The sequence below is a fragment of the Simochromis diagramma genome, unplaced genomic scaffold, assembly GCF_900408965.1.
Source record: "Simochromis diagramma unplaced genomic scaffold, fSimDia1.1 OVJJ01000208.1, whole genome shotgun sequence".
Classification (NCBI taxonomy): Eukaryota; Metazoa; Chordata; class Actinopteri; order Cichliformes; family Cichlidae; genus Simochromis; species Simochromis diagramma.
In genome coordinates, this window is record NW_024386789.1 from 2,997,599 (window position 1) to 3,023,434 (window position 25,836).

General features: G+C 40.3%; 2 protein-coding genes across 4 annotated transcripts in view; both read right to left on the bottom strand.

Annotated features, from left to right (window-relative positions):
* wdr90 (WD repeat domain 90) lies at nt 1-19,230 on the bottom strand. Of its 3 annotated transcripts, none has more exons than XM_040023388.1 (43): nt 18,963-19,230; nt 18,732-18,823; nt 18,405-18,581; nt 18,163-18,301; nt 17,649-17,819; nt 17,249-17,375; nt 16,847-16,914; nt 16,512-16,585; nt 15,720-15,920; nt 15,496-15,558; nt 15,332-15,400; nt 15,131-15,241; nt 14,891-15,036; nt 14,731-14,788; nt 14,384-14,502; nt 13,649-13,810; nt 13,416-13,546; nt 13,144-13,260; nt 12,416-12,651; nt 12,183-12,319; nt 11,972-12,102; nt 11,347-11,477; nt 11,083-11,244; nt 10,694-10,822; nt 9,311-9,444; nt 9,187-9,227; nt 8,947-9,063; nt 8,559-8,693; nt 8,338-8,420; nt 8,163-8,265; nt 7,791-7,912; nt 6,825-6,978; nt 6,488-6,678; nt 6,143-6,311; nt 5,876-5,999; nt 4,613-4,784; nt 3,379-3,501; nt 3,022-3,190; nt 2,664-2,794; nt 1,844-1,987; nt 745-861; nt 508-592; nt 1-365 (listed from the first exon to the last, which is right to left on the bottom strand). In XM_040023388.1, exons 1-43 carry the CDS (start codon nt 18,973-18,975, stop codon nt 208-210), a joined length of 5,436 nt encoding a protein of 1,811 aa, XP_039879322.1. In that variant the 5' UTR covers nt 18,976-19,230; the 3' UTR covers nt 1-207. The 3 variants fall into 3 exon arrangements, with proteins under 3 accessions (XP_039879322.1, XP_039879321.1, XP_039879320.1); XM_040023387.1 differs by having other exon boundaries at nt 8,526-8,693; nt 18,963-19,229; XM_040023386.1 differs by having other exon boundaries at nt 8,520-8,693; nt 18,963-19,229.
* Nucleotides 19,150-25,836, bottom strand: part of LOC120728487 (glucagon receptor-like) — an 11,075-nt gene continuing 4,388 nt past the window's right edge. Inside the window, exons 5-14 of the mRNA XM_040023432.1 lie at nt 25,623-25,744; nt 24,340-24,446; nt 23,874-24,030; nt 23,455-23,614; nt 23,073-23,133; nt 22,924-22,993; nt 22,713-22,804; nt 22,471-22,609; nt 21,406-21,447; nt 19,150-21,055 (exon numbers count right to left, since the gene is read on the bottom strand). Of these exons, the coding sequence (XP_039879366.1) occupies nt 20,984-21,055; nt 21,406-21,447; nt 22,471-22,609; nt 22,713-22,804; nt 22,924-22,993; nt 23,073-23,133; nt 23,455-23,614; nt 23,874-24,030; nt 24,340-24,446; nt 25,623-25,744 (1,022 nt within the window). The 3' untranslated portion in view covers nt 19,150-20,983. The remainder of the gene's footprint in view (nt 21,056-21,405; nt 21,448-22,470; nt 22,610-22,712; nt 22,805-22,923; nt 22,994-23,072; nt 23,134-23,454; nt 23,615-23,873; nt 24,031-24,339; nt 24,447-25,622; nt 25,745-25,836) is intronic.

The following is a 25,836-nucleotide window of genomic DNA, read 5'->3' on the forward strand; positions in this document are numbered from 1 at the left end:
TTGAATTTAAAAAACATTATATTTCAAAAACATACATATAAAAAACGATTCAGTCGATAAACTTATGTGACAAATCTTTCAACAAGTCTTCCACAAACAACACCAGTTCCACCAAAAATATTCAACTGATTGAACGATCTAAGAAACAGTAGGGTTACATAAAAAAATAAAACCTAGGTGAAAAATAAGGAGCCTGCACAGATCAGGTCAGAGGCCTCGCACTTCCCACAGCAGGATCTCATTATAAGCCACAGAGAAAAGAAGTGTCCCAGAGGGAGAGAACTGGCACGTCTGCAGTGAGTCGCTGTGCTGCAAGAAGTCCTGAAACCTGCCACTTGTTGACTTGATCAGCTTCAGCACTCGCTCTGATAAGACACGAGACACACAGCGAATAATTCATCACTGGCCAGAAGCCAACCAATGCAGCTTTAATGTTTTTACTGGAACCATGTGACACATTTAAAATATAAGCAAACAAATGAAAAAGAAAAAAACCTCAGCATTTACCATGTGATCCCACAGCTACAAGATGACTCTTAGAAGACAGGCTAATGCATGTGGCCCAGTGGGGGAAGGAAATCTTCTTGATTATCTGCAAATAGGAATAAAAACAGGCTTCACACACTGTCTGTGTGCAAAATTTGCTAGTATACGTTCATAAAAAAATAAGAATAAAAAAAAAAAAAAAAAAGAATAATTCGAAGCACTAATGCAGTGAAGCAAAGAGAAAATGTACAGTGATACCTGTTTTTTAGTGAGGCTATAAAAAGACAGCTCTTTCTCTACTCCGTAGCCGGTGTAAACCACCAGGCTGTGGTCTGCTGGGCAGAAGGAAGCCATGCTGGGGGGCAGGCTGTCACCCTACAACATATGGAAGGAACAAAAAATATTAGATGGAGACGGGTAAAAAAAACCCTGTTTCTTTAAAATGGAAAATGTTTATTAATTAACAAGAGAACTTAAACTCATCATATAAATATGCCTGATGTAGCCACACAGACTCATTTTCATCTGCAGTCGTTGGCTAGTTGATAGCATATTAAATTCGTCAACAAAACAGAGCCATGTGAGCAGAATTAAAGACAGAAACACATGTAACGCAAAGCACATACCCAACATTTCTCTGGTTACCGAATTAGAAGCTCGACTGCAAAAAACTTGTTTTCTTGAGGCATATTTTACAGTCACCTCTGGAAAGCGCTCTGAATGTACATTACCTTTGTTTAATGTACTCATTAAGAGGAGGTGGAGGGGCAGAAGAATCCTGCTTCTTGGTTTTAACATACAGATACATCCTCGTATCATCAGCATATTATTAGCTCATCATTGTGTCATCTGACAAGTTACTGTAGGAGGGCAGTTTTTTTTTTTTTTAAACAGGTTACAACTAATATTTTTTCCCTTTCACTGTACAGAGCAACACAATCTTTTGTTTACAGTGCATTACTCACTAAAACTCTGTGCGTATTTAAAGTCTAAATGTACTTCAGTCCTGTGCTGGTAGGATTTATGCTCAAGCATAAAATGAGGATGAGCAAAAGAAATACAGCCCTTCAATCCTACATTGGAGTTGAAGGGCTCTCGCTATGCTGTTGGAATGTTTTTGCAGACACTGCAAGCCAATATAGAGTTCTATATAGTTCTGTGTGACCCTGTTTATGCCAGTCCAGCTGTAGCAGCAGTTTCTATTTATGCACTTATCAAAAATTTACTTCATATATTAGCTGCATCAGAAACTTGACATCCCCCCAAAAAAACCAAAAACCCCCAAACAAAACAAAAAGCCACTGAAGTGACATTTCAACTCGTTACTATGCACTGTTACTTAAAATACCGATTGTACCGTGAAATGGGCGGGAGCAGGAAATGACAGCCAGTCTAGCAGATTACACTTGTCCTTCATCCAGTCGGCAGCCCACACACTGACGCGCCTGTCAGCGCTCGTGGCCAACCACAGGTCATTTCCTTCCAGCCCAAAATTTTTACACTGGGGTCGAGAAGATAAAACAGTGTCAGAAAGGTACTGATGAAAGAAAAATGGTTTTAAGTATCACTAAAGTTAGACGTCTTGCTTTTAAATAGTTTCACACAGGATCATTAACTCTAGCTAATATATTTCTGTGTATAAGAAGCAGGGTTCACTGAGGAATTTTAGTGTTTCTCTCACTGATTAATACTGACCATAGAGTTTATTACCAGTTCACATTTACATCTTCAGCTTCATTTTCACACATGCAGTGGGATTTGCAGACATTACCCAGAGGAGTGACAATGCACATGCCCAAATGAATCAGACTTCGCTTTAGCACAGTCTATGTGATGTCCAGTTAGGCCCAGTTAGGTGTCAACAGTGCAGGTAATTAAAGCAAGTGTGTGGGTTATGTGTCCTGCCGTTGTACCTACATCAGTGTCGCGCAGGTGTGAGAACGTGTGCTGTGGGGTCTACGAGCAACATGTGAGTCTCTGCAGAACTTTAAACTTAAGGATGAAAATATCCAAAAAGGAATGATTCAGAACACTGTTTTGATTCTGTGACTGGTTCTATCGAAACGACCTCAGCTGCAGGTTGTTTATATATCATTTTCATATATATTTCTTAATCTCTTGTGGTTGGTTTCCAACATCTGCCACGGTTTCTGTTGTTCTGACTTCAGAGAGCTGACCTGTTCAATCACACACTGGATTGTAGTGATCATCGCTCCTTTGTGGTCCTTTATGACTCGAATAGTTGCTCCATTTACCGGGCTGCTGACGGCTACCAGACCATTCTTCCCAGCTGAAAGGATCACATGACCTGTACAGTGGGGGACAAAAAAAAAAGTTCCAAAGCTACAACTGGATGAAACATTAAATTTTACTTCCAGAACAGTAATGCACAAATGAGCCTTGAGATTCAAGAGCAAGTCCGTCCTGTGAGTATTTTCACTGAACAAAGTGACGTAGCTGAACTATATTATCACACTCCTATTCCTGCAAAGCAGATAAAATGTAAATACACTACATTCTGCTCTCCTCTCTCACCATTAGCTGAGTACTGGATGGCAGCGATAGCCACGTGATGGGGATGCAGCTTCATCTCCATCTCTGTTGAGGCGAGCCGAAAGATCCTTACAGTCCCGTCACTGTATCCCCCAGCCACGTACGCGCTGTCTGCACTGGAAAAAGGGCTCCAGCACACACAGTCACAAGCCTGATGAAGACATGAAACAAATGCATGAGCTGCTTATTAATTTTCAGCTTCAATAATTCTGTGATATTACTGAGATTAGCATCGATGCCAATGTGTTCATTACAGTTTTGCTTTGATGCTTTCAGTTGGTGTAGAAAGTATCCAACATAATTCTTGTGGCAAAATCCCCTTTGAGTGTACTCACTCACCTGGTTGAGCACCTGGAACTGCACCACCAGCTCATAGCTCGAGGTTGACCACACCCTCACGCTGCCGTCCTCGCTGCAGGTGGCAAAGTGGCTCTCGTCAAAGCTAAACGCTACGTCATTCACCTGGAGAGCAGAGAACACACAGAGACGCAAGTGTTTTCTCTAGCCTGAAGATAACATTCAACAAGCAAACAGAGCATCCTCAGAGATCTTATTAAGACATTTCTGGCATTTTCTTGCTACAGGTTCTGCATATTTTTTCACAACAGCCCATTCTGTTGTATCAGGCGCAGATTATTATTGTGATTAATGCCTGCTGTGAATCTCTCTTAAGAGAGAAAAAAGGCTTATAGAAAGACCAAAAAAATAAACAAGAGAACAGCTGTGGGAGGTCAGATAAACAGACAAATCAATATGTAAACTGAACATGAATAACCAAAAGCAATGTCAAAGAATCATAGCAAAAAAAGAAGCATTTAATAAAAACTGATCTGATAATGTCAGGCTTTTCACAGTCTACTCTTTGTGCTGTGGACAGATTGCACTTACTTAATGACAGGCAGCCTTTGAATTTCATAAAGAAGCCAATTAACTAATCATTAAACCCTTAATAATTTAATATTTTCTGTTCCTCTGAACTCCAGGGAGTCATTTTTATGCTTTTGTCTTAGAACTACCAGAATCTCCAAGTCTCTAATGCTTTATAATCATTTAAGTGTTACTTTTGTTAAGGTCTGTTATTTCTTTATTATTTTTCCCTGTTCAAACAGGATTATGGACTCTATCTATTAGCAGGAGAGGCAGAAAGGTTTTCTGCTGAGTATAAATGAGATGATGGTGGGCTAATTTATTTGAAATGAAGAGGAAATGATTAATAGTCTTCAACATCTGAGCTTGAAGCACTTTCGATTCTTATCATACATGGACTGGATCTGTGAGGGGTAAAATCAGCTGGTTGGATTGATTATACCTGCAGCTATACAAATATAAAGAAACATTTTCTAAATGAAAAAGGAAAAGAGTGTCAAGTCGACATTACAGAGAGCCTTCTGTAAACAACACAGGACACATCAGCTCTATAACAAATCAGTTTTTATAATGATGCTATGTGCAGTTGTATATTTTAACAGTCACATTCATTAATACACATTTAAGGTATAACATGCAATCAGCCCACAAGAACATTATTATTTCTGTGTCACGAGCTAATGATTCCTAAATGTCACACTGGTACCTTAGTTTTGTGGCCGCTGACCAGTCGGATGTTGCTGTTATCTGACCAGTTGATGTACCAGAGGGTTCCTGCCGTGGTTCCAACAATCCCCATGTCCATTGTGTTATCGAACGATGCACTCACTGTTGCCCCATCCAGCATTATCTCTTGCGCCAACACCACTGCTGTCCCACTGAAGCACAGACAGAGGTGCTCATAAGCACTGATCCACCATTAAAGTAGAGACAGGTCTCTGTTTTATTCTTTACCTGGTTCTTGATGTTTCAAAAAACACGACAGAGCATTATGCAGACAAGGAGGTCAGCTTATAAGTGAACCAAGAAGTGAAAAAGAAATCTGCATAAATACTGTTTCTCATTTTTTGTTCTTATTCATAACACAAATAACACTGCTCACTGTTAGAGACAGACAGCCAATGACAACCATTTCATTAAGCACATTTTAAGACAACTGCCCAGATAACTTATTTTTATGAAGACAAAGGACAGGAAACAGACCTAAAGTGAAAAGGGGGGAATGAGTTGGCCCACAGTGAAGGAGAAGTAGTCATGAAATGTTCTGCAAATGTGGAAAATATTTCAAGACTCTATCCTATCCAGTGATGACAACAAACTGGCTGAGAGAATGGCAAGTATGTGCAAAACAACTCGAATGTCAGGCAACTTGAAGAACACTAAATTTTAAACATGGTTAATTTACAAGTTTCTCTTACTTGCACATTTCCACATGAGTTATTTTACCATGCTCACACCTTCAGAATTCTTCTCTTGACTTACAATATTGAATCAGAGGAAAACCGGCAAAATCTGTCCATAACCTGTGAACTTTTTACCTTTTACTTGGTTGTTTTGCACACACTTGACAAACATCTTTTCTTTCTAACGCTTTCCCCCTCTTCTAGAATTAAAGAGACCTCTGGGATGAGAGATGAAAGATCTTTAGGAATCAAAGATGACCATTTCTCTTCTTTTCTAGAGCTCAAGTCGACCACAGGCACAGACTTATGCTCTTCTACCCATTATTTACAAGTCAGTAATATAAAAATATAAAAATACAGAATTGCCTGTAAATCTATGCTATGATTATGTTATTGCTCCTGCAACATACACCCAGACAGTGCAATGGATGAAAGCAGTAAAACAGTTAAACATTATTTACCTTTTGCCCTGTATTCTCGTTAGTAAACTGACTGAGGATTGTATATTTGTATTAATGAGATGATATAATGAGACAGGAGGGATCATTCAAAATTGAGCAACAGACCTGTCTTCCACACCTCTGCCCTTTTCCTCAGCCTTCAAGCTCTGAACCGCTTCTACCTCCCACAGTCGCAGCCAGCGGGTGTTGCTGCCTGTGAGGAGGCGGTTCCCTCGACACAGCAGCACACCTACACCAAGAAAACACATCAATTCAGTTTCCTGTAGCAAGATATCTCTATCTAAGCTGCACTAGTCATGCTGTTGTGTTTTTTTCCTGTGTGGTGAAATGTCACGCTATCATGAACACATGGAGGATTTTGCCTATTTGTACCAATTTCTCCTTCGTCGGCTTCCCAGGTCATTAAGCAGCGCTGCGTTCTAACATCCCAGGTGCAAACATGTCCTCGGTTTGTGCCGGTGAACAGGAAGTCATCCATGTGGTAGCAGAGAGCCGTCAGCTCCACATCACCCACCTCTGCTGGTGTTTTCACCCTCTGGACCTATATGGGTAAAGAAAAAGTCAATCTTCATGTAAGTAAAGTAAAATCTTCACCCACTTCAAAACTAAATGCATTTCTTTTACATTTCAATGATGGCTACATTATGTGGCCCAAAGCTCCTGATCAGGTAAGAAAATCTTATTGTGTGTGTTTGTGGATTTTTTGTGGTCGTTAACCTTGAGGTCTGCATCCTGGCCCTGTGTGTGGATAAAGCAGAAGTATACCCCATCAGTGCCCACGCAGGCCATTTGACTGGCTGCTGACGGGCTGAAAGCAGCATCGTGGACTGGTCCTGACACCCTTACACTTGACAGCATCTGGAAGTTCCTACTGCTCCACAGAGCCACTTCCGGGTCAGAGAAGTCTCCTGTGTAACGGTGAAGAATCACAAGCCAGTAGCAGTTATACGATTTGCAGCAGATGAGACGATTGCTGTCAGCTACTTTATCAAGTATAATACGGAACAAACACAAAGAAAAGAAAAGTTCAACTGCAATCGGATACGACACTGACCAACAGAGAGAAAGAAACAATCATCCCTGGAAAACGCAAGACACTGGACGGCGCCGCTGTGGTAGGAGACACTGCGACGACACGTTCCACTCTGGACGTCCCAAATGGAGATAAGGCTCCTGCTGGAGTTAGTGCCACCAGCTGATGCTATAGTCTGAGAATGAAATAAAGACACAAACAACACAATACACAGTTGATTCATATTGCTGACAGTTACATCATATACTGTAGCTCTCTGTGATGAAAGCATTACACTCTCGGAAAAAAACAACAAAAAATGACTGTCACATTGTTGTGGAGGAATTTTGACCTACTTTACTTTACAACATTGCTTCAGTTGATTGAGGTTTGTGGGCATTTGTTTGTGCACAGCTCTCCAAACGGTCCTGCTTGAGGTCAGGTTGAGGTCTGGACTTTGACTGTGCTATTGTGACGCTCTGATTGCTTTCTTTTTCAGTCATTCTGTCGTAGATTTGCTGCTGTGCTTGGGATCATTTCAGCCAGGCTGTAGCTGCTGTCCCCACATTTGACCCTAGAATACTTTGATAAATAGAGGAGTTCATGGTCGACTCAATGACAGGGTTCCCAGGTTCCTCTGGCTTTTGTCAGGCCAAACAACAGTTGCCTTCTTGGATACAAAGCAAAGAAGTGTAATCTTCTAGAAACTTTTCATATAATACAACTCTAGTTCCCTATATGTGCATTCATTTTTAATTAAATATAATTATCAATCACTATTTGGCTGTGGTCACTTTCCCTCTCGTTTCTCTTTGATTTTATTAGCGAAGCCTTTTCATAATGACCAGGAGTGTTTGGTTTCAGCACACAACTAAAAAATGTGGTTATTTTGTACCTTGATCATAGCAGACCACACCTGATGCTCCACCAGTCATTTCGTGTCAGATAATATTTCAGATAACATACCTGTAGAGTTTGAGTACTGAGTTTGGAACTAAAAAAAATTACCTGTGCATCATTTGTAACCGCAAGGCACGAGATCTCTTCTCTGTGGCCCTGCAAGTGTCTCTGACTTCCTGTATGAAGATCCTCCACGACCACCACACATCCGCAAGAGTATGCAAATAAACCTGCAATGGAAAATAACTGCTGGGTTTAAGCTATACTCAGTGGCTCGTTTTAAAAGCTGGTATGAGTAGAAAAGTGTTTCGTGCATTTGATTTCAAAGTTGGATTTTTACTTAAGTTTCAATAGTAGTAGCCAGTATGCTTTAGGTTACTTTTATTTGTTTGATCAAGCTTAAGTTCATACCATAACTCTGATTTCACACAATATTTTCAGTTTTACTTTTATGTTTTTCTTTCAGAATATCATCTTAACCTTGGTCGGGGCTCCACACCATGTTGCCACGCCCATTGCCATTGTAGCCAATCACTGCTTTGAGCCTTATGCCTTCTTCTTGTGCTTCTGGAGCTACAACAGACTAGAAGACAGAAGAAAATAAGACAGGACAGCAAATCTAAAGAAGCATATTGTGGCTGCAGTGTCTGTTTACCTGATCAAGTGATGATGTCTTGAAACGTGGGATAAAGTGCTTGTAACAGTCTGGACGTACTGGCTTCTTTTGTTTCAACTCAGCTGAAAGGCAAAATGGCACCAATTTAAAAAACAAAACAAACAAAAAAATGAGAAAGCTAAACAACAGCATTATAATACCAAAACCCCCCAAAACATTACATTTACAAGTGTCCATATAACTGCTATTTAGAGGAGAACCGTTGATCAGATCTGTCACTTTGAGGAAGGAGACAGCAGGTCTGGGATCAGAGGAAAGACCTGAACCAGTCTCTGGTGCTGATGCAGTTGGGATTGTCTTTGCTGGGGTGTCACAAGAAAACAAGGATCCCAAATCTGAGTGAGACAGAAAAAAAACTGTTGCTTTAAAAGCGAACTTGACTGTATTAAATTTACAGATTATATGACAAAAATTATCAATGGCAATAACTCTAACAACTTAAAATCTACAAGCAGATTGATTATCAGTTTCTCAGAGCAAACCATCAGTATAAGACTGTGCACAAAGTCCCAGATTGATCAGCTAATCATACAGTCCACCACAGACAGGAACTACAAGCGGAAGCAGACGAACAAAAAACAAATTTACCTCGGTGGCCAACCCGGTCGATGCTGCTGATGTCCAGTCGTGGTGGTGGTGAGGAGGGGAGCGGCGCTGTCTTTCGAGGCATACCATTGGACAATTGTATATCATCAACTTCAGTGTCTGTTAAGTTGTTATATAAAATTGCAAGACCAACTATTTATTTCAAATTGGTAAAAGCAAAAGAATGAGATGCATTTTGCATCATTAAAGCAAGACTGAACTGGAGCAAACTAAATATGTCACCTGGTTTCGGAGCTGAAGCGTAGCTTATTTTGAAAGGTGAGCTGTGAGTGAAGACAGAGACAAATAAATATGAACCAATATAGGTTATAAACATTTGTTAAGAAGACTCGAGAGTGATTATTACCAACTGTGAGCTGTAGAGTTTACAGGATTTGCCAGGAAGTCCCAAAGAAAAATGGCATCCCCAACTGAGATCACTCCCAGTTGGTCAGGGGTGAAGCCAAGCTGCCGAATAGGATGACTGTGGCCTATGAACATCTGGTAGAAATAAACACATTTAACTTCACGACATTAACTCCTAAAACATCAGCCCAAAACTACTGTCTGTTCTCTACAGCTGACATAATTTCTACAATCCTCATCAAAATTAGTGCAATGTGACCTGTAACCACTCAATACTTGCAAAACTATAACTACAATCAGACAATTGTATGAAATAATATGATCCATTACAATAAAATCTTTTAGAATCCATTAAAACACTGACATAATAAGCCTTCTTTAGACTTTTTCAACATGTATGATTATGTCACCCATACTTGTAAAATAAGGCAGCAAGCACGACTTTATCAAACATTTAGTAATACTTTATAATACAGTCCATGTCTAAGGGATTATTTCCTTTTTATCAAATGGTAAATCAATGTACCTTAGTTTGAAAGTACCAGCATACACTTAAAGATAGATACACGAGAATAAGGGAATAACAAGTCAGGGTTTTACACACACACACACACACACACACACACACACACACACACACACACACACACACACACACACACACACACACACAAGAAAAACGAAATTACTGTAAGTAATCTCAAAAAAGGCCAAACAAATTATGCTGTAAGCAACTTTAAGCACTACATAATTTCTTGATAATTTTGAAAAAACAAAACATTTTACAGTTTTACAAGTACAACAGTGTACTTTTCAGGGCGCGGGCCATATGATGGCGGGGTTTAAACTTTCCTAATTTCAAGGTGTTTTACTTTTGAAATTTACATTTGAACAGTGATTGTGAAAGAAAATAAATAAGTCAGACTTGGCTCCATCACTATAAGGTCACATGGTGATGCAAATGTTGATGCTATTTTTTTTTTCTTTCTTTCTTTCCATTTCTAAGTGAGAACAGTCCTTATCACATTTATATTGGTGAAATAAAGGCACAAGTAATCCACTCCTTGATGTGACACACACAAAAGTATGGTGTGTATACAATGTAAAATGCACCTACATTATAATTATTTTCTTGCTTTCTATAAAAACCTGGCTTGTTATCGTCTTATTCTGGCGTGTCTACCTTTAAGCACTTTTTAGGTAAAAATTATAATGTAATTTAAAATAAAATACATTTAAATTCCATGTAATTGTATTCATCATTATTATATATAATCATATTAAAATTACACCCTTTGTCATGAGCTGTATTGTAAAGTTTTACCAAGTACTTTAGTTGATAGTATTTGTTCTAAAGAGTCTAAGTTACTCTTTTGTTGACTACCTGTGAGTTAATATCAAGCTGCATGTTATAATCCCACACTTTCACAGCGTTGTGTCCGGCTGTCAGCAGGAAACGACCATCGTCACTCACAGCCAGGGACGAGCAGTAGTGTTTATGCACTTTAGACAGCTGTCAGAAAAACCGAAAAACAACACTCAGAAACAAAGAGATACAAACTGTGTTCATAAAACGATACAATAATATCTTAGTTACTATATTATGACATTTTTACAAACTTCTAAGCTTCTTGTCTTGTAGCACCATATATCTCTAAAGAGAAAACCAACCCCAGGCATCTCCCATGTTTCTGTCTTAAGCAAATACTCAGTCTTGGAACCACTCAACAAGTAATTCATGGATTTTACAACAAAGCTGTTGTGAACAGTTACCTCTCGGAGGAGGCGGCCTGTCTTGGTGCAAACCCAGAGGATCTTGTTACCAGATGTGGCAACCAACAAGTGTTTGGTGGAGGCCGGAGGGAAGCAGACCTTCAGGGCAGAATCCAGACGGGGACTCTCTACATCCAAAATACTCACATCTACATGTAGCAGCTACAGAAGAAGTTATGTGTCAGTGTGGACAGGGTAAGACAGAAGAACCCAGACTCTAATGCTCAAAGTGAAAAGTGCAGATTGTACGGTGTGAGAGTTGACCTCATCAAGAGTCCGTGCGTCAGCAACGGTGACAGTGTACTCTGAGGGACCGACAAAAGCCAGGCAGCGACTGTCGCTGCTTACTGTGAGCGCGTCTGGAGCGCGCTCAGTGCCTCGAGCCACCACATTACCTAACCGAAAAGGTATAGAGTGTCAAGCCAGCTTATATTTGTAATTTAAAATAGTGTAAGTAATTGACCATGTTCAAGCAAATAAAAAACATTATCTACATAACACAGTTGTTCCTAGTAGAAGTGCAATGAATGAAAATCAGCACTTTTGTTGTAATAAAACAAACGTTGGAGAAAAAAACTAATCCAAAGGAAAAGAAAAGAATAACAGCTTTTAAGCTTTGTGGGCAGAAGAATCCAACATGTGGCTCTGCAGCAGCCTGCAGCAGAGGGTAGATAGACATAAGAGTCCAGTTTACCTACACTTTTTCTAAAACTAATAACCAAACTAAAAGTCTGGTTTACGTGTTATCTTATAGGCTTTTAAAATTAAACAGTACATGTTATGGCACAGTGAGTTATTCCCATTTGATGCTGTGTCTGCAGAAAAGTTCTACTTATGGGTAACATATGGTGTACTAAGAATAACTTGAAGTGGTTGTTTGTATACATACACACAACTTTGATGACACTGTGCTCTTCCTCAGAGGAGTTATAAAGTGCCAGAGACCCCTGTGAGTCGGCGCTGTACATGAACTCGCCGTCTGGAGAAAAGGCAAGACCCACCACTTCACCTCTGTGCTGCCTGTGTAAAAATAAATACATATAAATGGAAAAAGCTTCTTCACTGCCACCGGTGCCGACTCCGGGGTAGTTAAAACGTACTTATGATCCGCCAGCAGCTTGGCACTGGAGATTGCAAAGACTCTGACCATGCCAGAGCTGAAACCACAGGAGAAGATCTGCTCCCCCGGATGGAAGGCTACTGAGCAGGGGCTGTCTTCAGATACAAAATCATACAGCTGAACACAAGACAAGAGAAACATCGATCTGATCAATAAATGTGCTACTGGTAATGGGGACAGTTTCTGTATATTTGTTTTCTTTTTTAGTTAGACCTGGTGGAGGGAATCCATATTCCAGATTCGCACTGTGCCATCAGAAGAAGCTGTTGTGAGATGCCGATGAATGCCGTCGACGCTGAAGCCGAGCACAGTGTCTGTATGTGACCTCATCAGTGTGTTGTAACCACGGCTGCTCACATCAAGGAAGCCCAGGTTACCAGTAGAGGTGGCAGCTAGGACACGAAGGCTATCAAATGAGATTAGCGCCGTGCTCACAGGTCCCTCGTGCTCTGGAAAAATACAAATAATGTACATAGCCAGCTATTTTTAAACAGCCTAGGATCACCAACAGTTAGCCACAATAACAGCAGAAAATGCCATAGCTGCTGTACTCCTTGATGGAGAGCCTGTAGAGGTGGCTGCTTCAAATTCAAATCTGCTCATACACCGAAACTCCTGAAGACGGAGTTCACAGATTTCTCATATCAGGCAAATACTGCTCATACTCTTAATTTAAACACCACTAAAACAGAGAGTACACTTAAAGCTTAGCTCAACCTCATCCATCCATCTACAATGTCATAAAAGTAGTGAGAATGTTTTAATTCAGTTATCTAATGTGTGTCTATAACATTAGTTAAGTCCGAAAGGCCTGAGAAACAAAAGCATAAATAAATCTTACCCATCAAAGCTCTAAATATTCATCACCTAAAGATTAAATCACTGCCTCTGGTAACTGTTAGCTACAGGTGAATGTTAGGCCATCTCATGACTGCGCCTACCAGCTTCCAGGAAGACTGTAGAAAAATCAAAGGGCCAGAGCCGCAGGAAGCCATCTTCAGAGCCTGTGGCGCAGAATGATGAGGACACACTGATGCTGTTGATAGCAATGCCTGGACCTGGGATGGGACGAACACAGTCACATTATGGTCGTTTGACTTATTTTTTCAGGTGGGGGTTAATCATGTAAATTATCAAATGTTAAATTGAAGACAAGTTAAGTTTAGATAACGTCACCTGAAGAGAATCACGACTGTGAATTCGAACAACCCACCTGTATTAAAAGTCCATTTCTCTCTGCGGTCAGCATGTTGCGTCTGTGCAGGTAACAGCCTCCTCACGTTTTTAATAACAACGCTGCTGTAGTCTATTTCAAAGATATGCCCACTCTGAGTGCTGGCGTATCTATGGGGAAGAAGTTACAGAGCGAACATGTTCAGTGGAGTCAGATTCGTTTCACACTTCTCCTGAAGTTAAGAAAACCCGCGTGCTGATTTGTTCGCTCACAGTGTTCGATCATCAAGATGCTGCTCATCAGAGTTTCCCTCCTCAAAGGCCACATCTGTGAAATCCAGTGTTTGGTATTCATCCAGGTTGACTGGACAGGAACGCAGTGTGCCATTCCGCACTCGCCACAGACGAATATTTCCCCGACCGCATGACACCATCCTAAAAGCAGCACACTTGCAGATTTTCCCATTGTCTCCATTCTCGACTACACTGCGATACACTTAATTTTTCACACATTGCTTCTGGATTTTTATTTGTTTTTAATAAATAATTAATGACAGAGTGTACTGTTGTTCATCTGAGGTTGAATTGTTATAAATGATGAGTCGATATGAAAAACCTTAGCACTGACAGAGGGTGTACTTTCTGCTTGGTTGAAACTGTCTTTGTGGAATATCTCACTCCACAATGAAGTCTTCATTCTTTGTCTCTTCCTCACAATCCCCACAACACTGTTTGCAGTGTGACTCTTTGCATGCCTGCATTTAAATCTGATAAACCTTCACCTGTTTGCAGTTTATGAAGAGCTTCACAAGATCCACATGATGTCAGCACTAGAGATCAAACTGATCAACCTTCAGAGGGCAGTGTCCTCAAAGCTTCCAACAGCTGAGAGTGACAATCCATTCGTTGCAGACTAATAACATGATGCTATACAGTATGGTAGAATATGTGATTTAATATTTACACAAGTGCAAATGGTAAAACACACATATGCAGTACGGAGGGTACCTTGTATCGTCAAAGAAGGCGACCTTCATGGTGTGAATGTCCACATCTGTGTGCGTTTTGGCCAAGATGGACACCTCTCCACCTTTGCTAACATTCAGAGTGTTCCACACCACCACCATCTGTGAAATAACACACAGACGCAATCACCCGACAGCTTTGCAGAATCAGACTCCAACAAGAAGAGCCATTTATAGCCTGATAAAAATAAAGTGGGTCAGTTTGGGTTAATATTATTAAAAGCTTCTTGGAATTGTTTCATCTTGATCTAACGACCTCTGTGACTCTACATCTAGAGATAATTCTTTTCATACATGGATTTTCATAAGATTTGAATGAATGGAACTCACTGTTTTATTGTGCTTATCTTTACCAACTCCACAGAGAATGCCACCGCCGTAGGAGAAGCTTCAAAATAGGAAGAGATGAATAGAAGAAAAATCTAATTTAACAAAACAAGGTTTTTAACAAACTTACACGTTATTGTTCTGTGTGATTGCAGTCGGTTACCTAAGACAGGATAACGAATGTGCATGAGTCCTGAACATGGCCACACAGTTTGCTTTGTGATAGTTCCACACCCGAACTACACTGTTGTTGCCAGTTTGCGCTGAGGCCAGGAGGGTTGTGTTACCATTAAAAGCCAGCGCAGACACCTACAAAGACACCAAGTGTAATATTGAATTTTAAGTATCTTATTTTGGATGTTTCACATTGCTGAGTTGGAGCAGGACACCAGATCTCATTTACTTTATCGGTGTGGCCGATGAAGAATCTCTGCTGGTTAGAGGATATCTTCATAGAGACGATAATTGCATGGCACGGATACACCACTTCATCGCCAGATTTGGACCACAGGGCCTACGGTGCAATGAAGTGCAGTTCTTAAAATTTTTTTCAGGATTGATGGTTATGCGTTTTATTTAGGGGTTTAATTCCAGAGAACCATACACATTTAAAAGTAGCTCCTCCAAAGCCGATGATTCGATTGAGCCTGAGAATCGGATCTGGGAGCAGCTTCTAAAAGAAAGAGCAGAAAAAAAAAACAAATGCTAAGATTTTAGAAACAAACCACGTCCTGGCGGCTGTTTTCGTTTCAATCTCCACCCTTTTACCTGCTGTTTGGCTTCTCTGGACAGTGACAGACCCACAGGCCGTGGAACAGGAGTGCACACAAACTGTAACATAACAAGGTCGACAGGTTTTCTCAAGCTCACACACAACTGTACAAAGAGCACTGAAGGACAAATACAGCAGAATGTACAAAGAATGGAATGTGCTATATAACAGGGCATCCTAAGCTTGGACATTTATTTTAATAGGAGGACTGAAGCATCACCTCATCTTCACTTTCTTCCTCACGTTTGCTCAGGCCTTCCTCAGCGTGCACATACACATGAACTCCACCATCATCAGCCTCAGAAGGCGGCCTGGACGCGAGTTTGTGTGAACCGGAGGATGCCAACAGATCATTCTGGTGAGTGGAGACTACACCCAGCTCAGGTATGCTGGCCACCACAGGGGTGTTATTTCTTGATAGCTAAGAAGAAAATAACATATATAGAAAGATGTACGCTTAAAAAAAAAAAAAAAATCATAAGCCTCTGCCTAATTATATACTTTGAGTGAAAACTGGTCCAATTGAAAGTTCTCTCTGCTTGGACCAATTTCTTCTTATTTGTGTGTCTATATGTGTAAAAATGACAACCAGTACAGCAAACGCTCTCACAGTATTTTTACTAATGACCGTCTAAAGTGAGAAATGAGGAAAAAGGGGCTTTTAAAAGTGGCCTGGTTACATCTGGTTACAATGCAGGAGTTTAAATCTGTTTTAAAGGGTGAGAAAACAGTTCATTTGGTCAGAGTGACTGGTTTTGATGTTGCTCATGTAGTGACCTGTTACTGCACATGATTCAGATGTTTGCCTGTACTGAATGTCAGCTGTATCTCTTTTCTTCACATGTTCAATGTAATATTTATTGTAATTTATGCCGTCCTCCTGGCCTGGTCTCTCTTTAAAAAAGGATTCTTAATCTCAAAGACACATATTCCTTTATTTATCCAGGTAAAAGTATCTATACCGTACTATTCACCATGGAAGGAAAAATGTGCTAAATGTTATCAGTCTTACTAATTTTGGGTTGGTGATCTGGTGGATGAGGGACACACGATCTTGAAGTGGTTTGCTGAGGCTGGGAGTAGACCCTGGAGAATACAATGGAAAATGGAAACCAGTCATCTACAATACATTACTACTGGTATTATTACCTTGATGAACACAAGCACCTCAGATTCCACATCCCATGAATCAGGCATGTAATATTGAGCTAGTAGTTTCATTTTCTTTGAGTTAAGACTTAATTTAACACCAGAAAGAAAGAACCGATTTAAGCATAATTGTGTTTTGAGGTGAGGCGAGCTCTTTCTTCAGTATATTTGGTGACGAGTGTCCTTTTCATTACTTACGACGCTCTGACTGTGGACTGCCTTTTTGAATGGAGTCAAACGGTAACTTTGTACCTTCAGAGGGAAACCTGTTGGGTTAGGAAAAGTTGAATGACTTTGTAGCAGTGGTAAAGGCAGATAACATCTGTATTAAATCAATAACAATTTAGGCTGCAGATAGGTGTAAATATTTCTAAAATCATCACAAAAGGAAAAATCCACCCTTACGACAGTATTCAAGTACATGTCCACATATTGAGAGCCTAAATGACTTTGCAAACAAAGAAGTTGTTGATATGGATTACAAATATTCAGCGTGGCTATGAGACTAATCTTTACCACTTTGCACCAAAATTTCAGTTTTTGTATCAAGAAAAGTGTTTTTTCTGGACTTTGCTTTAAACTGAATATCTATAGCTGTACCTGATGTAATCATACAGATCATGCCAGGAGCCTCCCTTGGGCACAGGAAATGACATCTCTCTGGGTATGGCACCTGTTCCCTGAGACGAGGTCAGACCCATTAACTTAGCTTGACTGAAGGAAACTCCTGTTAAAAGATAATAACAATGAATAAGCAATGACTGGGTTAAAGATTTTAAAAGCTTCAACATGTGTGTCTGTGTGCAGCTGTATTTCATCATCTTTGCTCGTTGAATTGACTGGTTTTGCAGTTTTCTGTTCAGAGACACAGAAAAACTTTTCTTTTTCATAACTTGATCTGGCCATTTTAAACGAAAAACAGCAGTTAAACAACTAACTGCACATATAAAATATATACATGTACAGTAAGACGTCCATTGTTTGAAAGTTTTGCCCTCACCTGGGTCTAGCAGTAAGTCACTGGTAAACATGTTTTTCACTGTCATGTTGGCACATAACTTGATATTCTTCAGGTGACTGTAGGAGCGGCTGAGGTAGTCAGAAAGCGTGAGCTGCAGGTCCAGCATCAGACACGTCCAGCGCACTGATGTAGGAGCTGGACCCACCAAACCTATATCAAATAAAAATGTGTGATTTTTACAAAGTAACAGTCACTCTGTATTAAATAATACTTTTATAGGATTTCTAAGAGTCCACAAGCTCATTAAAAAAGCGTCTGAGGGCATAGCTCAAGTAAGCAGTAGGGTTGTTTTCTCATAGACTTCAATACAAAAGCAGAGATGGGGCTTCTTTATACAACCAAACTGACACTCCTCTAAGTCAGCCCTTAGAAATAATGCTGATTTTAGGCATTTCTGCATTAGCTTCACTTTTTAGATCCTTCTTATACAATCTGTGCAATTACTGGAAATGGCTTAAGTATACCAGGCAGCGTGAGTGTGCATAGTTTTTACCCCGTCTTGCAGATTTAGCTGTGTTTTCATAAACTGAATCCTTTGCAGCTCCACACAGGAAAGGAAACTGAAGCCATGTAGCTGTGGACTTGAACTCTTTGAACGTGTTGGAAAAGGAGATACGGACAACCTGACCCTCCTATAAAACACAGCACAGAGAAAGAGGGAAAGCAGTCTTGATTTCTCTGAGCAAAAATGAATGATATGCACAATGGATCATGCAGCCAAATAAGGGATGATACCCCTGCAGCGACATCTAGGTGGACCACAAAGTATTTGCCGGGGGTCGGCCTGAAGAGGAGGTAGAAGAAGCGTCCTGTCAGCCCCAGGGACTGGCTGCTGTTTTTGGGAAGCAGGATGAAGCTGTTGGCAGGAACAGGGCCCCTGATCCTGAACACCGGACACTTCAGTGTCTTATCCTGAGAGACGCAATGTTGGACAAAACATTCAAACAATTACAATTCTATTTATCTTTAGAAAAACTAATCCTCAACCTGTGTGAGGAGACAAACTAGTCTTTACTGATTTCATAAGGGTAATTCAGGCAAGTGTAGTGTGTACAAAGTCACCGTGTATGCTGACACATCCCCCTCTTTTGCCGACCTCTTCCACTCTTCAACTCGGACATATTTGAATATGTTAACGTAGGGATGCTGCCAATCTGCACGATTAGAAAAGCTGGAGTTAGGTTTAACTAGTTAATAACGTTTGACTTTCGTTTAAAATCAGGGTTTCTGTCTCTCGGTCTTCGTTGTTGTATTTTATATGGATTTCATTCAAACCTTTAAAGTGCACTTTACCTTTGTAGGCCATTGATAAATGCAGCAAACAGAAAATCCACCTGTTGATATCCCAGTCTGGAAGTTAGCTAGCAAGCAGGCAGTTAACTAAATAACCGGGAAAGTTCCTTCTGCCTTCTCCGGAGCTCAAAGCCAAACATAACCTTTTATTGTTCACATCATAAGATGCGGGGTTTTCCAGTTTTCCCGGTACCGTGTAAACAGCAGCTCGTTCAACATTTGATACATATCAAAGCTGTTATTTGCTTCCCGCTCCAGCCTCCGCCGTTGCCAACGACAGCACGACGGCCATGACGTCATGACGCTTACTAGCGGGTTGCTTCCTTCTTCTTCTTCTTCCCTCGGTTTCACATGGTAGTATGCACATGTGATCCCCCTTTCGGTACAGAGTTGTGTCCAGCAATAATCTATATCCAAAGTAAATATACTGTATGTTCTCTGAGTCTTTTCGTTATCTATCGATCGCATTAATTTTTTAACAATTACTGCAACAAATTTAGCACATTTGCCTTCTTCCCATAAAGCAAAGCTGGGGTTTTCAATCCCTGTACTCCTGGGTGATAACGTTTATAGAAGAAAATTAATAATGAAAAAAGCAAACTATATCACAGGACATCTCGCAAAGATGACTCTACATCGAATTTCCGTGTATAACTGCTTTTTCTTTTAAGTTTGCGATCTAGCTTGTGACTTGACTTGATCGAACTGTTCTATTCTTTACTTCACAACAGTTTAGTTTACTCATCGGTCATATTTTACTATAAATACCTGGGGTCAGCCATCCAAAGCAAACATGAAGAAGTGAAGTAGAGAGGTGATGAAGAGAGTGCAGGCAGGGGAAAGCAGGTGGAGATGAGTGTCACAAGTGTAAAGAGTCAAAGGGAAGATTTGCAAGATGGTAATGAGACCTGAGTGAAAGCTATGATATATGATTTGAAGATGGTGGTACTTTCAAAAAGACGTGAGACAAAATTAGAGAGGCAAGGCTGAGATGGTCTGGACATGCACAAAGGATGCTGAAGATGGAGATGAAGATGAAGACCACAGACAAGGCTTATAGATGGAGTGAAGGAGGACATGTAGGTTGGTGTGACAGAGGAGGATGGTAGGGACAGGGTGAGATGAACGCTGATGATCTGCTATGGCGACAACTAAAGCAACCAAAAGAAGAAGAAAGGTCACATCAACCCATAAACAAATCTATTTGCTTGGCTGATGTATAAACTTTTTAGTAGAGCCGCTTTATTCACACATTAAAAGTGTCAGCAAAAACAAATATCCATGTAATCCTTATCCTGCTTATAACACTCATTTCTCATGTGATATCTCATGTTTTAACTTGTCGCTGTCACCGGTTTTTACAAAGTGCATCCTCATATTCACAGTTTTAAACATTCAAACTACACTAAGTAGTGTCCAGCTGGGACTCAGGAGGTTTAGTGGATTATCTAACAGTAGGTAGTTCAATCACTGGCTCCTTAAGTGCACAAAGTGTCCTTGGGCAAAATACCGAACCCCACATTGCTCCTGATGCCGCCATCCAAGTGATATTTAGAACGTGCTGTATGAATGTGTCAGTGAGTGGGTGAATGAAGCTTGTAATATTTACTGTTCAAGTGTTATATAAGTACCAGTTCATTTACTATTCACCGAAAATGAAATGTACAATGAACGCAAGGCTGTATTCAGTCTGAATCTGTATTCACAACATGTGGGAGTAGCTCCACAGGGTCTTTAAGATGAATGAGGAAGGACACCTGCATTCCCTGTGACTTGTCCAATCCAATCGCATCCTGATCCACATTGCTTTGGATGTTGTCTTTCTCTAACTCTGATGGAAAGTGCTGTAAAGAAGCATGTGGTTGTGGAGAGGTTGGTGGCTGCTGACGCCTCAAAATGCGTGAACTACCAGGACTCAGGGAACAATCAGGCACCGGTCGACTTGCTGACACAAAGGATCCATTGCGCTGTGGCACTGTGGCAATGGAAAAATTGTCTTCTCGAGGATCCAGCACAGCTAGTCACTGTCCACAGCATACAGTCTCTGTCGCCATTCTCCACCTGCCCACCTTCCTCTTTAGCTCTGCCTGCACCTGCACCCAAAGAGGATGATAACTTATTTAAGAATTAATGTTCTTTTTCATAAAGCTTCCGGCAGTTTAGACGTAAACTTAAAGCCCATTTGTTGTGATGTCATTAAAATTAGACTGTTAAGGATGCAAATCCTGCAACAGAACATTTAGAGTAAAAAAATAAAAGAATACAGAAACAATAATGCCTGTTTTTTAATTGTGATGTTGTCCCATCAGCCCTAAGAACAACGTCTCAACATTAAAAATATACACTTTTAAACTTATAGTTTAAGTATTTTGTCTGTTATTTACAAAATCACTTATAGCTAATAGTTATTAGCACCTTCTGAGAAAGAAATGAAACAACAAACCTCTTTATTGCCAAAGCAGTAGAGCACAGCCACCAGAAATCCCTGGAGACACCAGTTCATAAAAATAGTCCAGTTTAGTTTGAGCAAGATGTTCTTTGCTTAATGAATCAATTAGATCACATCTAGGCAGCTTTTCTTTTCTTTTTTCCCCCCAGTGACACACATAAATTGATCAGCCACAACGTTGAAGTCTCTGACATGTGTTCAGAATTACAATGATCACGTTGTCACAGCTTTGGCCCCTCACCACCAGTGTACTCCCTGACTTCTCATGTAATGCTGTGTGGCAGAGAGAGGACTCAAAATGCAGGCTTAACTCAAAACTCAGCTTTAACACAGAGCACAGCTGGAGTAAACTAACTGAACCACTAATGCTCCTGTCTTACTGACTGACTGACTGACTGACTGGCTGGCTAACTAACTAACTAACTAACAGAGAGTCACACACACAACATGAGAAGAAGTACGATGTCAACATGACAAGAAAGAAAGGGAGACTGAGGGCTTAAATACACAGAATAACGCGAGGATGGGCAACAGGTGGAAAGACAGCTGGAATCCAACTAATTAAACAGGAAGCAAAACTGAACATAATGCACATGAGACGAGGAACAGTCAAAGTAAAACAGGAAGTGACATACACAGTAAGACTCACAAGGATGTGAGCTTGACATTAGGACAGGGGATAAACAGACATGGAAATACATGACAGACCTGGGAGACAAAACACAGACTGGACATGAAAAAGGGAACATACATGAAATAGAGCAGTAGCCAAAACTAGAAGATAACTAAAACTCAAAGAACATCAACAAACATAACAACTAAACATAACCATCTCAAAAGTCCAAACAAACTCAAAAACCTGGGCCAAAGACTCAGGACCACGACACGGAGGCGCCTTTCTGAGGTGAACAAAGCGTCCTGTCACACCATAAAAAAACTCCACTCAAGCATCTAGGGAAGCCTGATCATCAGAGGGGGAAGTATCACGCACTTGGTTTTGACGTCATATCTGATCAGTGTGCCTGCAAAACCAGCGGTCACTCACAAGTTCTTGCCTACCTGAAAGGAACTGATAAAAAGTGTGAAGAACACTTTGATGTAGCGCAGAACGCCTGTCGTCTGCTCATCTGTAGCAAAGACGAAAATCACCTCATGAATTCCAAACAGAGGAATGAGGGTAAGAGTTGCCTTGGCGAGCCTAAAAAAATGCAAATAAAACAGATAGGTAACTTGTCCCACTGCAGAACTATGATCTGTCTATCTCTGATCCAGCTCACTAAACAAATGCTGAGAAAACTTGCCGAAGTTTGTAATCGGTGTAATGAGTTGGGTTGCTGGCTCGCAATTTGGAAAATATGACCTTCAGGATCTTCATGAAAATCAGAAAATTTATCTGTTGATCAGAAAATCATAATATGTATTGTTATTTATTCAGATGTATATCATGCAAAGTATTATGAGCCATGCAATATAAATGCAGACTTTTGGGACTATTTGCAGAAATCATCTTACAAGTGAAGCTAAAAGAACCGGGAAACGAATAATCCACCAGTAGTTCATGTTCTCATTGACAGCCCAACACCTAAGAAAAAAAGGTAGATAGATGTCACCACCCCTTCTCCACAATGATCTGTCACATGAGGACACATCTGCACACTTACTCTTTGTTTTCTTTCAACATCTTCGCCACCACCCAGGGAACAACGAACAACAGTGGAGTTCCTAATGTGAAAGCATCAGAGATCACCAGGTTCAGTACTGCAGGTTTCAAGAATAAGTTTAAGAATCAAATAGCATGCTGTGTGTATTGTTCCATGGTATCCATATTATAAAAGCTCTCCTGCTGATGCAGAGCGTGCTTTGTCCTTTGAGTGCTCGAGTAAAGACAGCGCTAAAGAGGAGCAGAGGCGTCGTGGTGACACATTTCTATTATTCTGCAACATGTCAGCTTAAAGTACTGTCAAGATAAAGTGCTCTTTGACAAAAAGCAGATTTAACCCCTTGAATGTATGATTCTTTTTTTTACGAAGAGATGGAACTCACCCCAACCGAGATAGATGTAAAGTAGGTATTTGTTGCTGTCAATGAAGACTGAAGCAATAAGCACTGAGTACAGATAAATAGCCTCTCCGAAGAACCAATAATGATTGGCCAGGACACAGTACTGCATGATCACCTGTGCTATCCTGCAACCAACAGCAGCCTAAAAGAAATTGGAAAAAAACCCATAAAAAATACAAATTGCATATCAAAGGGTCTTTGCATGGCACTTGTAAAATTTCTAAAATTTGCTATTTTTCATAAAATAGTTTGCAAATTAGCCACCCATTTCCATGGGAGTGGTCTTTAAACATGCTTTACGTAATTACCTGAATGCACTAGCATCAAAGCAGTACGTCCTACACACTGATCTATTGCGAAATAATCTAAGCAAATAATTAGCAGTAAATTTCGAGACGTACCTGATGACTGAGCATCTCACTCACATCAGTCGGCTTCATGATTTCTCTTCCCCAGTGATGTTCCAACATTGTGTCTTTAACAATGACCGCTACAGCTCGCAGGATGAAGGACAGGAAGAGGTTAGCGTGAATGTAGTTTCTGGTGCAATGCAGTTTCCTGCCAAGGAACACAGAGTAATACAATTTCAAATTGCCTGGATTTAAAAACATGCTGTGGATTCTGGCACTTTATAAAAAAATGATCTGATTCACAAAGGAACATAATTTACAACTATTGTGCTTTTAGAATCTTGGATTACGGATCTTAGCAGCGGTCACTGAGTAAGGAAATAAAAGTTTCAGCATGTTATGTGATGATCTGATGATCAGAATTGAGCAGACTTTTTACAAACTTTTTATGTTTTGTGGAGTTTTGTTTGACAGTATAGTAAAACCACAAGATTTCCACATCTATCACAGAGCTTACCTAAAGCTTAGAAGAATGATGAGAGCTGTTATAAGCGTGAAGAGGGACAAGGAATAGCCAACAGTGTACAGCATCCTGAAGCTCACCATTAACTGTTTGAACCACAGCTGTAAAGACAAATTTTCACTTTTATTAACTAAAAAACTAAAATTACTTAAAGTGAAGAGTGAACAAAAGCCAAATCAGGAAGGGCCTCTGCTTTGTTTGCAGATAAAAACTTTTGGCATTATCAGATGATTGTCATTCACCATATCAGGACGAGTTGAATACACCAGTGCTCTTGGAAGCAAGCCGTCCTGGCTTCTTTTCACTGCAGGCTTATAATTTTCTTAATGGAGCCATTTTGAATGAATGATTTGCCGGTTATTTTTGAGCCATGGGAAGCTTTCACAGTGACTCACACTCTTGCAGGGTGAAAGAAATGTGGCTGAAGTTGTAGTTTGAATGGGAGTGAAGGACTTGTGTACAAGCAGCTACTCTTCAAGCTTTATTGAAACTTTCAAAAGTACAAAACAAAATGGAAATGGAGACCGTTTGACTTCAAAGTAAACGTTCTGCCCTTTGAAACTCGTTGACTGCAGCACTGATATTTTACACCGTGCGTTTATTTATTACACAAACGTTAACCCAAAATGAAGCAATGTGTGAAAAATGAAGTACACAGAGTGATTGAGTAGCTTGTAGAACCACCTTTAGGAGCAATAAGTTCAAGTATTTGTTTCCTGTCTGACTTGTAGACGGCCCGTCTACAAAAGTTGGTCCAGTTCACTGAGTTTTTGGCAAAACTGTGAAAAGGATACGTTGTAGTGTGTCATGTTTAGCAGGTCGTCATAGGTTGCATTTACCCAAGTTTTAAAAACAAATTTTTTAGATGTAGTTTTTTCACATTTTAGTTTTTTCCAGCACTGAATGTTTTTTTTATATTCCTGTTTTTTCAGTGGCTAATGTGCATTTTGTAAAGGTATTTATGACTTTGATGTATTCTTGTTTGTACAAAGAACTTGTGTAACCCCTTACGCTCTTGTACACAACTGTGTTATTATTAATATTATTAATAAAAACAAGCCTCGAGGTGACTGTTGCTGTGATTTAGTGCCATACAAATAGATACTTTATTGTTCCACAAGGCAAATTGTCAGGAATGAGTTGAGTTGTTTACTCATGGAGACCTGTGTGTGATAAGAAAGGACCACAGTTTTAACACACACTGAGCACTAAACAAAAGAAACTATGTTTCCCCACAGAGGAAAACAAAAGAAAAAAAAACTACTTTGTAGCCATACCTCCTGAGACGCAACCTCTTTTTCCTCCTCACATTGTGTCATATCCCTCCACACCTGTCCATTGTCCTCTCTCTCCCAGTGGCCATCGTATCCACATCGCCTACTCACAACACCCTGGGACACTGGACGAAACACAGATAGTCCTTCACTCACCACCTGTCTAGTACAAGTTAAGGGAAACTGGGGGCTCAAGCATGCAGAGGCAAGCTAAATC

Coding starts and splice junctions, on each gene's coding strand:
- wdr90 (XM_040023386.1), bottom strand. Junction 11,245..11,346: donor ACGCACGGACTCTTGATGAG/GTCAACTCTCAC, acceptor CTTCTTCTGTAG/CTGCTACATGTAGATGTGAG. Junction 2,795..3,021: donor CATCCAGTACTCAGCTAATG/GTGAGAGAGGAG, acceptor CCCACTGTACAG/GTCATGTGATCCTTTCAGCT.